The sequence below is a fragment of the Protomyctophum parallelum genome (genome assembly GCF_964188405.1).
Source record: "Protomyctophum parallelum genome assembly, chromosome: 7".
NCBI lineage: Eukaryota > Metazoa > Chordata > Actinopteri > Myctophiformes > Myctophidae > Protomyctophum > Protomyctophum parallelum.
In genome coordinates this window covers 7,648,879-7,661,225 of record NC_139705.1, presented here as the reverse complement: position 1 = coordinate 7,661,225, position 12,347 = coordinate 7,648,879, and the positions used below count along the sequence as shown (strand labels likewise).

At 43.0% G+C, this 12,347-nt stretch overlaps 1 protein-coding gene across 1 annotated transcript; it reads left to right on the top strand.

The window, feature by feature from the left end:
- The first annotated feature begins 1,882 nt into the window (after window positions 1–1,882).
- Window positions 1,883–10,509, top strand: rnf41 (ring finger protein 41). The gene is made up of 7 exons (XM_083768517.1): window positions 1,883–1,998; window positions 2,977–3,055; window positions 3,203–3,322; window positions 4,620–4,891; window positions 6,744–6,879; window positions 9,171–9,274; window positions 9,804–10,509. The coding sequence occupies exons 3-7, from the start codon at window positions 3,233–3,235 to the stop codon at window positions 10,156–10,158; spliced, it is 957 nt and encodes a 318-aa protein (XP_083624643.1). The 5' UTR covers window positions 1,883–1,998; window positions 2,977–3,055; window positions 3,203–3,232; the 3' UTR covers window positions 10,159–10,509.
- Window positions 10,510–12,347: the final 1,838 nt, after the last annotated feature.

The following is a 12,347-nucleotide window of genomic DNA, read 5'->3' as shown; positions in this document are numbered from 1 at the left end:
CACAAGTGTACACTATGCTAAACCACGTATAAAGGGGAGAAATTATTTTTGCTTCCTTCCTTTGAAATAAATGAAAGTTATGAAAATATGGATAAAGGGGTTTCCCATTCCCAGGAGACCATATCCAATTGAAATCATTCACAGGCAGCCAGTTACTTAAAAGGAGCATGACGTGAACTGTAGTCTGATGTCTCTACAACTACATCCTCAGCCTTTATGCAGCAGCACGAGGCGAGCACGTGGAAGAGGGTAAGGTCACAAAGACACTGCCAGAGGACTCCATCCAAGCAAGCTAAAAACGCCAGTATTATTTTGAAACGTTTACAAATGTATTTTGTAACCCCCCCCAACACACACACTTTTTTTACAACCCCGTTGTAAAAGGCCTACATTGATAAAAAATATATTCATCCTTTATGCTGCAGTAGCCTACGAGGCAAGCACATGAGAATACGGTCATGTGAAGACACTGCCAGAGGACTATATCCTAAAGACAAATAACTTATATCCTAGATACTCCTCCTATAGCTTTCAATTCATTTTTTTTATAAAAGCTCTCAGCTTTCAACCCTCAGAGGCCAACCAACGCATACGGTATCTCCAACGATCTCAAATCCTCAGAATCTACAGGACCCAACTCGCAAGAAAGGACACATGTAGGACTCAAGACACAAGATCCAAGCTCAAGAACACCTCAACACATACGAACCAAGGTGTCTGCGGCCTTACAACCCAGACCCCTTCGTACCGTATACGACTCCTACGCTCCGAGGTATCTGGCTTTACAACCCAGATACCTTGCATAGCTTCACCAAGACCACCGTTCCAATTGCCTCTGTTAAACATCCCGGTTTAAGTTCTAATCGGACACCACTGAGGCGAGCCCTAACATAACCTTTGAATAATAGTCCTTATCGATCCTATGTAATATGCCTGCCGGGGCAGATCGGCGTGTGCATGCATCCGCTTGGGTGATGTCAGACTTCTAGGCGAGTGTGGTCGCTTTGGCATGGGATGAACTTTGACCAATAATTCACAATGGGGGCTGATGTCATATGCATGTCACGATAACCTGGGCACCTGGGGGCTTGCCTGGGCAGAGTAATCTAGTAAGAGAGTGGCAACACTAGCGTTGACTCCCAATGGAATGCGGAAGTGCTCATTCTATCTCAGCCATAGGAGCAATGTTTGGAACTATAGACCATAGGCACCCGCTTTGCGGCTGCCTATGGGTGTCGCGTGTCGCTACTCTCCTACTCTACACTCTGTGCCTGGGGTGACCTTGACCAGGGGGCTGATGTCATGTGATGTCACGATGACCTGGGGGCTTGCGCTTGCCTGAGAAGGTAACAGCTGCAGCTTGCGGGAAGGTGCCTGCAGGGTTTCGCTACCGGGCCTACCTGGCCTGCAGGCCCCAGGACAACCTCCCCACTGCTTCCAGTGGCAGCCTGCAGCCGTTACTACTTGGCTTGCCTGGGGTGCGTGACGCATGTTTATGGGGATTGTGGCTTGTCCTTAGGTGTCAAAAAACGCAAAGTTTCAGTTAACTGCGACCTCCAGTCGCAAAAGACTACATATAAATACTTATATGTTCTTATATGTTCTGTTTTAGTTTGTCTGTTTCTATTTGTAATTTTGGTTTTTTTGTAAACAGTGCACTACACTACAGTACAGTCAGACACTAGTCTAAAAGGATAGTACAAAAACAAGTAATTGTGGTCCTGTGCATTCAATTCATAAACATGACATAAAAAAAATAAACACTGTTATGTACACCATAACCATCTAAGGTACAGAGTGGAAGAAAAAATTGATGTTTTGGGCCAATCAAATGCGTTACATTTACGCCCTGACGCCCCCAGTACGTACGTACAGCGACACAGAAGCGTAGGATCTCTAGGATGTAGCCTGGGACGTGGCTAGCAACTTAAGCTACATACAGACATCTGGACATAAGGATACATCTCGACTGTTTTATGTTTTCGGCTGTGTGTTGATGTAAGTTTCCTTAACCGATTTAGACACCAAGCTTGAATCCTTCCGATTGTAAAGGCCGATTATCTGTCTATTTACCCTTGACTGAACTGAACACTGCTTTGTGGCTACTGGCATCCAGGGGAAACCTTAACGGTGTTAGCCAACGCTAGTGAGATAGCGTTAGCATTACAGGTGGCTTCGCTATAGTTGGCATTTGTACTTTGGATATTCGATGATACAGTATTTGGATGGCTGTCTGATGCGATCACTATTGAACCCACATGATCAGACAGGATTGTAATGTCAGCAGGTATCTGTGTAGCGTGTACTTTACTACCTTTACCCCCCCTCCCCCCTTGCCTTGCAAGCAATGCTGAGTTAGATGGGAGAAGAAGGTAATAATCACGTCCAAAGGTGTGTGCAGTCAGTGCTGCTAACACTGAAAGTGGGTCACCACCACAGTCAACGGGGACACCCAAGATTATCTCCTGTTGTATGTGGGACCAGGGATGCGGCACTTCGCATCCTCATGATCACATATTTGTTTTAGCTAGCGGAGATGAATAGGAGGACTGATACACTGATTTGACATTCTGAGAAACAACCCGCATCAACTTTACTATGTTATTTAACGTCTGTTTCATCTGTCCATTCTCCATTGTTATCTTAATATGATTATCATTACGCTTTTAAATTATGATTACATGAAAACGATGTATAAGACTAGTTTTTTATTTTTTTATTATAGAAATGGATGTTTTGATAGGGGGTGGGGGCGCACTGGTGGCACTGGCAGACAAATCTCATTAGCTTGTGCCCAGCTTAAGCTGAGTTAAATCCAGGGTGATAAACTGATATACCAGCCAAAGATGGCCCTGCAAAGTCAATCCTTTCCATTCCGCTATTGAACAATGATGTACTTCATTGTTTGCATGGTGTTATTTTTGGTCAATGGTTGAAGAACACTAAATAATGAGTGAACTCTGCCTCACAACACAGGTTGTCATCTGGATGACGTGATCGGAGGACAGTCTTGTCAGGCACTGAATGGAAGCATTGCAGCTCATTCGTGAGTGAGGTAACATGAAAGCACTTCATCCAAGGCATTTGCCATTATTCATGGCACACAGCAAAATTGTTAGTGTCAATTTAACTCACTAATATATTGATGACTCTGGCAATTTGTCTGGAAGCCTGTCTTGTTCATTAATTGTCATTTTATCAGGCGATTGTGGGTCCCTCCCTGGAATGTACCATGGGGTACGACGTCACCAGGTTCCAAGGGGAGGTGGACGAGGACCTGCTGTGCCCCATATGTAGTGGAGTACTAGAAGAGCCAGTGCAGGTACGTTGTTTACAACTGATAATGACGGATCATCAGAAGTTCATGGCCAATCATAACCTTTTTTTTTTTTTTTTTTTAAGATATTTTTTTGTGGCTTACGCCTTTATTGATTTTTTAAGGGATAGAAAGTAGGCTGACAGGAAACGGGAGAGAGATGGGGGGATGACATGCGGTAAAGGCCGTGTCGGGTCCGGGAGTCGAACCCGCGGCACACCGCGACTGGATCACCAGTCCGGTGCCCAGACCGTTACGCTACGGCCTGGGCCGCCAATCATAACCTTAATAAAAAAATCACACCCGTGTGAAGTGAGGGTCGCTCTTATCATAAAAATCCGCACACCTAGCCTGTCATGGCCAGACCAATAATACTGCGTAGATATTTAGTCTGGAACTAAAGTGTCAGCGTCACAGGAAAAAAAGCTTGATCTACAAGCTCTCAAGGCGTCGCCTCCTGCCTGTTTTTGCAGCGCCGTTCGCTACGCGCCGAGAGCTTGTAGATCTGTCTGTTTTTGCAGCGCCGGTGTCGGGGTAACAAAATAAGATAAATTACAAGCGGAGATGAAGTGAAGTTGAACAGACAAGCAGCAGCAAGCTATAACATCACCACCATGGCTGGTGTTGTTTGCTTAGCTTGTTGCAATGCTAACGCGTTGTCATTCACTCCTCGTCTATTCCTTTTCTTTATTTTTTAATTTTCTTCCCCCCGACTTCACGACCGTGCATCGAAGCACATTGGGTGATGAGACACGGGTCAGCAGTGTGCTTTCGGTGTGACTGTATATTATTTAACTGGGTCCGGACTGGAGTGACAGACGTAAACACAGCAACATTACAGTAACTTACTACAGTAACTTCTCCTTCCCGGACGGTCGGAGTGTCGGACCCCAATGCTGCTGGGGGGCTGCTTGGGCAGTAACATATCATTACAAGGGTTTCTACCGACGGCTGCTGGCCCAAATTGATTCGCATTTTTCTCACACTTGTACAGGCTACATTTGAATTTTCGATAAGGTTGCGTATTATTTTCCAAAATAAAATAGCCTAATAAAAATATTTGGCGATAGACTCATCCAATCCACGATTGCCGATTTATATTCATATCGTCACCTAGTGGACATGATGTTTCGCGCTCTTATCATCATTCCGTGCTCCGCCAATAAAATCAATACAAATGTCATTCCGGCCAATCACAATTTGTGTCCTCACTTTTCTCTCCTCACTAAAAGACAAACCGCTATTGTAGTTTATTCATCATCAAGTTCATCATCTCATTTGGTATTTTGACTTCACCCTACAGGCCCCACACTGCGAGCATGCTTTCTGCAATGCCTGCATCACTCAGTGGTTCGCCCAGCAGCAGATCTGCCCTGTAGACCGCACAGTGGTGACGCTAGCCCACCTCCGGCCTGTTCCGCGTATCATGCGCAACATGCTATCTAAGCTTCAGATCGGCTGTGACAATGCAGGATTCGGCTGCACGGCCACCTTACGGCTAGACCAACTGCAATCGCACCTGAAGGATTGTGAACACAACCCCAAGAGGCCTGTCAACTGTGAGGAGGGTTGTGGGTGAGTAACCACTAACCTCCATATTTCCACTGTGGAAACTAAGGTGTCTGGAACGTCATTGTTTGCACAGGCTTCAATTGGACACAGAGGATAAACGGATCTCTCTGATGTTAATTTAATCAACATGTTTACAGTCAAAACCAAGTAAAGACATGGAATGTATAGACTTTATATTTCAGTCCCAAAAAATGTGGATAGTTTCTGACATCTATAAATTCTTCATTCTTTATCTTTTCAACCAGTCACGGTATACTATGAACCTTGGCTGGTAAATGTTTTTGCTTTATTAGGTAGTAGAGCAGGGTTCCCCAATGGGCGCCCCGCGGAGCGCCCCCTTGTGGCCCCTGGAAGATAAAAAAAAAAAAGACATCGACCTTGCGTGTGCGGACTCGGCCCCCAGCCTGGTACCCTAGTCAAAATATGGCCCTTGAGGAAAACATATTGGGGAACCCTGTAGTAGAGTGTAGTGAGAAGGGAGACATGGCTTGACGGCCCGGGTATCGGAGGAGACCTGAGGCTTTCTTCACCCTCCCAATGACTGATTGTGGGGGTTAGCAGAGATGGAGTACTTGTAGAGAGGCTGGGGAATTGGCTATACTAAATTGGGGAGAAAATGTTTTTCGTTTTTCTTTTGTCTTGAAGGGCCATGTTTTGCACAATAACAGTCTTCTTAATATGTCTGCCCACGATCTCTGTGATTTATACAGAACGTTTGTTTACCCCACAGTCACTGATACTAAAATCGAATGTTTTAATTTAAATTTTTCTATGAATCTGTGACTTGACACGCATACTGTTACGTATACATATACGAAAATAAAAAGATTTTGAAAAGAAAGAGAAGGGAGACATGACATGAGTTGTATTCAAACTCTGGGTCCTTGCAGTTTCTGGCGGAGCCACCGGGTAGCCCTTGGCTGGTAGATCTTGTTACATCAGAAGGAATGATGTAACCCAAATAACTTCTTACCTTCACAAGTCGTCAGTGGAGCGGAGCTAGAAAGAAAGACCTCCTCCACCTCCTGACCACTATGTCCTGTTGGATATGACTCAAAATCCAAGCAGCGCAGCAAGTTTGTTTAGACAAAGGTCTGTTATTGAGCTCAGCAGTCATTATCCAGAAATAACACACCACTGAATTCAGTGATTGACCAATTGGAATTAAGCATTCAACCAAGCCGTGTAATAAGGGGAGATAATAGGGAGATAATGGTGAGAGTATCGTCTGATTGTCTGACCTGAATATTATAGCACGTTTTAAAACATTTATAATATAAAGTTAAAATTAAAGTCCTACTATTTATACACTCACTCAAGCTCAACAATAGAAGATAGATTGGAAAAACGTTGCCTGGTCTGATGAGTCTCAATTTCGGCTGCAACATTTGAACTGCAGCAGATCGTCTTTCTTGACCACGCTTTCATGCCTAAATGCATTGAGTTGCGGCTGATTAGAAATTGAGTCGGGCTCGACTCCGGATCCCGACGGCCTCTACTGCATGTCACTCCCCCATCTCTCTCCCCCGTTTCCTGTCAGCCTACTGTCTGTCCCTCTATAAAATAAAACGCGAAAGCCGCAAAAGAAAGAAATTGCATTAACGTGCAGTTGGTCAGGCGTACTTAATAAAGTGGCCAGTGAGTGTATTATAAATTCCTTCTCAAAATCATCCCACAGGCCGCCGAGGCCAGACAAGGGCCCGGTGTCAAACTGCTTTGCATGTAGTGTTGGACTTGTGTAACATTAAATACGTTTTCTCTGGCTTAATGACACTGCAATATACTATCAGAGAAACTGTAACGAAGTAGTTTTCTTCTCTTCCTCCTTTGGTTCCATCTCTTCCTCTTCCTGCAGGCTAGAAATGCCCAAAGATGAGATGCCCAACCACAAGTGCATCAAGCACTTACGAAGTGTGGTGCAACAGCAGCAAACTAAGATTTCAGAGCTGGAGAAAACTGTTGTAGAGCATAAGCACCAGTTGGGGGAACAAGTAAGAACACCCACTTTACTTGCACATAAATACACCAGGCTCTGCTTACTTGCTCATTATAGAAATATCGCCAAGAGAACATTCAACACCCAAAAGGCAAATTGTAGCCTCTGGGTGGTCCCATTGTTTGCAATTTGGCCCTGCCAAAGTGATTAAAACAGAGGTCTAACGTTGCTGGGAGCAATAGACAGTTCTTCCAGCACTGCAGAAATCCAGAATGGCTAATTTTGGATAACACCAACGCATGTATAATATGCATGTACATATATATGCATATACTCACACTTGTGTGCAGCGTTTAACTTTATTTTGAGCTTTCAGTCTACCTTGATCAGCACAGTGCATATGATTAACAGTTTGACTGCGGGATTAAATAATCGCGAGCTCCATCTCGCTGCCTAGTTTTCACTAACCTTTGAAGAACCACCATAACAACGAACGAAAGACAGAGCCAGCCGCAGCCCATCTCCATTGTCATTTAAATGCGTTGAGCCTCAATTAACTCATGTAAGTTGTGAATGGAAGGGAAAGTGTTAAATAATTGAAATTATAAGGAGGTGTGATAGTTGAGGCAATGACAGCTAGTCTACCAGGCTATCAGCTAGCCTTAGCTATTCTTAATAGTCTCCTCATCTCCCTTAGTAAGAACTTTCCCAGGGGAGTGACGGATGCATCCCAGGTTTGAATGACTGTCAATGCTGGTCAATGTCGTTCATAAAATTGTGCTGAAAGTGATCCAATCGATATCGTCCACGACTATATTTGTCTTTATACGATTTTTTAAACAACATTTAATAATAATGAATAATCATCGTGCTGCTTGGTGTGAATGGCATTGACACTACTCATCAGTAGACGTGTAAATGTCTGTGTTCAAATGGGTTTTTGGTCATTCATATCAAGAAATTCATAACATGGCCCCACTTCTGCACTGAACTCAATGGACATGGCTGCCATGTTCTTTTCTGTTTTGAACGGTTGAGGTCCCCGTTATTGCTAGAACTGACAATCGGACATATTTCAGAGCCCAGAATGAGTCCTATCCGTTTCTTTTCGATTTACGCTGATGAAGCTACCATTACATAATTCATTCCACATATCCAAAAAAGACATGTTTGTGATGATGTTTTTCATGACATGGCAGTGGTGAGATTTTCCTTCCTTTTATATATATAAATATTAAAAAACTAAATGCTTGGTAGATTATTTCTCTGCAATACATTTTATACTATTGAAAAACCTATTTATTTACTTTGGGGCCCTCACACTTATGTTGCACCGCCGATCCGTCCATATATGGAGATCGCTTAAGTATGTGTATTTGGTTGGTATAACCCCCTTTTGAGCCCATATATGGATGGAGCTGAGAGATCCTTTTTTTTAGCCCAATGCCATGCCGACACATTGAGGTTAAACAACACACTGCATATTTGGGCAAAGTTGAATTTGGAATGTGGTCCGCCAGGCTGACCAGTCTCTGTTAACCTGTTCATCTGTCTGACCTGAGATCAGATTCATACGAGGTTTCCACTGGACACACACTGGTCTGATTAACCCATTCTGACATGAGATCAGATTCTAAAAATGTCAGTCGTTCTTTGATTTTTCAAAAATAACAGACCTACAAGCTCGTAGCGCGCCACTCGGTGGCGCGCTATGAGCTTGTAGATCTGCTATTTTTCAATAGCTAAAGCATAACATGATGCCAACACCAAAATGGGTTCCCGTTCAGAATGGGTTAAGCCAACATTTCAAACCTATTTTTGTTTTAATCTTTATGAATACAGCATACAGATGTGTGGATGTCGTTGGGTGGGTGCATGTGTGTGCGTGAATACCTATAGCGTATATGTGTGTGCGTTAGGAATCTTATGGTTATCAAACTTGAGAGCATTTATTGACAAACTGGAGCCTTACCAAAGTGTTTATATGTAATATATTCTTTATGCCAAACTATTGTTTTAAACTTTCAACTTTCAATCAGCTGATTGATTTGTTGGCTGAAATAAGATTCATTGATTTACTGAGAATGTAATGTAATTGGATCCATAGCGCTAGCCTAACCATATTGTGCCAAGATTGACATGCATTGCGTTTCTTCACCCCCAGTTTTCCTTTTTGTTCAACTAAAAAAGTTCTTTCAGTAATTTGTCTAATAATGGCAAATGAAGCAACCTCAGTCATACCAAGGGCCCATTTTATATAGAAGCAAATGAACCAGTCTCAAATTTTTTTAGCCAGTATAGTTTGTGTGAATGCATTCCCTTATCCGAGTGTCTTGACTCTCCTAGAAGCGGGATATTCAGCTGCTGAAAGCCTACATGAGAGCAATCCGCAGTGCTAACCCTAACCTGCAGAACCTCGAGGAGAGCATTGAGTACAATGAGATACTGGAGTAAGTATCACAAACAACCCAACTTAACGCACCCCCCACCCTCTCTTCTTTTAAAATCACACTCAAAACCCACCTCTGCAGACTTGCCTTCACCATCGCCTTTAGTTTTTAATCATTCTAATTGTCTCCACCAGGCCGAAGGCATGGGCAGAGAGTATGTTTTGCACTCTGTCCGTCCGTCCGTGTGTGTGTGTCCATCCGTCCGTCCGTCCGTCCTTACGTCCGTTACCGTTATTTGAACTATTTTAGTTATATTTAGCCAGTGTTCTCTCTTTGTTATGTCCTAATAAAGTTATTTGTTTTGTCTTGTTTTCTGTAAAGTGTCTTTCAGTACACTATTATAAGTCTGATATATTATTATTACAACATTAACTTCTCCTGTACCACGTCCCACTCCTACAGTAGCATTTAAGACCCGCCCAACTTGGGATTTCTGGATTTGGTTGATGATGCAATGTTTAGTTCTCAGTGTGGATGCCGGTCTGACTTCTGCCTCACAATATCTTTCCCCTTACTGTTTTGTCAACAGGTGGGTCAACTCCATGCAACCAGCCAGAGTGACACGCTGGGGAGGTATGATCTCCACTCCTGACGCTGTGCTCCAGGCAGTTATCAAGCGCTCCCTCATCGACAGCGGCTGCCCCCTGTCCATTGTCAATGACCTGATTGAGAATGCCCATGAGCGCAACTGGCCACAGGGTCTGGCCACACTGGAGACCAGGCAGATGAACAGGCGCTACTATGAGAACTACGTGGCTAAACGCATCCCCGGCAAGCAGGCGGTGGTAGTGATGGCCTGCGAGAACCAACACATGGGAGAGGACATGATTCTGGAACCCGGTCTGGTCATGATCTTCGCCCACGGAGTGGAGGAGATCTTATAACCACACGGCTTGTGAAGCTGGTTCAGAGACAAGTGGGGCTGCTTTGCTTGGGGGGGGCTTGTGTTGAGTGCAATCTCCTATTTCGAATAAATTCTAAAGTATGTCTGGATTTTTTTTTATCTGGTTTAAAGGAGGTTCACTCACAAGCTTGCTACCTTTGCCTTAAAACAAGGACTGACCATATTCTTATGGTGGCCATTTTGCTCTTCTGTTGTATCCGGGGGGATTAACACTCCCAACTAGGATGGAAGAGCATGATGGCCGCTTTGTGAATATGGCCATTGAGCCTGTTGAATGAGTATTTAATCTGACATGATGGCTACAGAATTATATAAGAAGAAATGTTTACAAGTGTGATTCAATTGTGTTGTGCATTACACGACCTGATTGTTCAGCATCATGTCCTTTATGGTAATAAGGCTTCTCTGATCCCTCCATTCAATGTCCTCAAAAATGTATAAACACTTGTATATAGAAATATTATATTGAATTATAAACATTATCCATCTATTCCTCTAACTGTAATTAGACTGTGATTAGCTCTTTGTTAAGATGTTTGTTTTCCAAGGGGGGGGGGGTAATCTTTTGCTTATTAGACGGTGGGTGTACTAGGGCTGAGAAGTGAAATTGAATTGAACAGGAGTTTAATTCAAACTCAAGTCATCGTGGCTCAAGGAGTTTATGGGCAGTGCACTAACCATGCTGTTTTATTTTGAGAACTTTTTTTTTTCCCCTCTGCATTTCTGCTTTATTTAGATTGTGATCGAGGCAGTGAACAAAAACGGGAAAGGAGGCACAGGGGATGACATGCAGTAAAGAGCCTCGGGTCGGTTATAACTGGCCTTATTTATGTGGTACGCTCACGTATGCCACTAGGCCACACTACCTAGTGTCTCCAGGGATGTTGACTCAGAAAGTTTTTTTTTCTTTTGCATCGTTTGTTCTTTGTTCTTGTGAATATTTCATGAGACGTGCTTCTCATTTTAGATTGTCCAAATTTGTGTGCCATTGGATTTATTTATTGTGTTGCCTTTTTACATGAACATGCTTGAAGATGTATGTAAATTTGCCTTTTCAATACAGTTGAAGTTCATTGCAGGATAAAGAGAAAACACTGTTTTGTGTTTTGTTGCCTTGGTTGTATATAGTCAATATGTTGGGTCCAGTGGAAGTGCTACAATGGAAGTTTAACATTTGGGATGATGTGTAATACATTTGTGTAATACATAATGGTTCACATTGTATGCTATATGGTTCCTAAGTTGTTGAAAAATGTTTTATGCTTTAAATATATGTTTATTTCCCAGTATTCCGTTAGTAAAACTGCTCATACTGACAGCTTTTCTGTATAATGGTAGTTGTAAACTCAGTCCCATCATGGTTCTTTTCTGAATGAGAAAATTGTACTACTATGAGGCCAACAAGTAAGACTTAATGGTAACTGGACTTAATGTCTCCAAATTAGCAGTAGACAAGAGATAAGGGTTGAAGTCATTTATTTCCCCCCTGTCAATGAGTTTGTTTTGTGTCTTATGTGCTGTGTTGTACAGACAAGAAAGTAATAAAATCTCAAACTTGATCATAAAATGAGTGTAAAAGAGTTTTCTTAGGACATTTCTTTTTTTCCTCTCCGTGCAGTTACTTGTTTTTACCACATCATGTCACCAGATCTTTGGGTATAAGTTCTCTGGGGAAGTTCAGCTAAATATGAAACGATGAGCCATTCATTAAAAAAAGCATACATTTGTTTAAGGTCATCGACTATTAATTTATTTAAACATCAGGCTATGAAATCTGAAAAAGCTGACGATGCTAAAAAGGGAGTGCCAGTGCCACACACCAGCAATTATGCTGCCTCAGGAGGACTGACTGCGTGTCCGTCCGTCTGTCTACTAGTGTAGTCATTGGACGGGTGTGGTAAATAATGTCCGGTATCTGCTCTGGCTAGCCCCATTGTACAGTCTAAAGCCTTTGCCTTTGTGGTCATTGCATGGAATGTGAGCATGTGATCTACCCAATGGCATGCTTGAACTATTATTGTCCATAAACATAATTTTGTCATGTGGCCAGCCAGGCAGCACTACTACAATGTCCTATGCAGGGCTCGCTGCACAGCACAAATTATGGTGTCCTGATATCTCTGGTGCATAGAGCTCTGGAGCTAGTGTCCCACTCCGAACTGCCCGCTG

Coding starts and splice junctions, on each gene's coding strand:
- rnf41 (XM_083768517.1), top strand. CDS start 3,233: ATGGGGTACGACGTCACCAGGTTCCAAGGGGAGGTGGACGAGGACCTG. Junction 3,323..4,619: donor TACTAGAAGAGCCAGTGCAG/GTACGTTGTTTA, acceptor TTCACCCTACAG/GCCCCACACTGCGAGCATGC. Junction 4,892..6,743: donor AACTGTGAGGAGGGTTGTGG/GTGAGTAACCAC, acceptor CTCTTCCTGCAG/GCTAGAAATGCCCAAAGATG.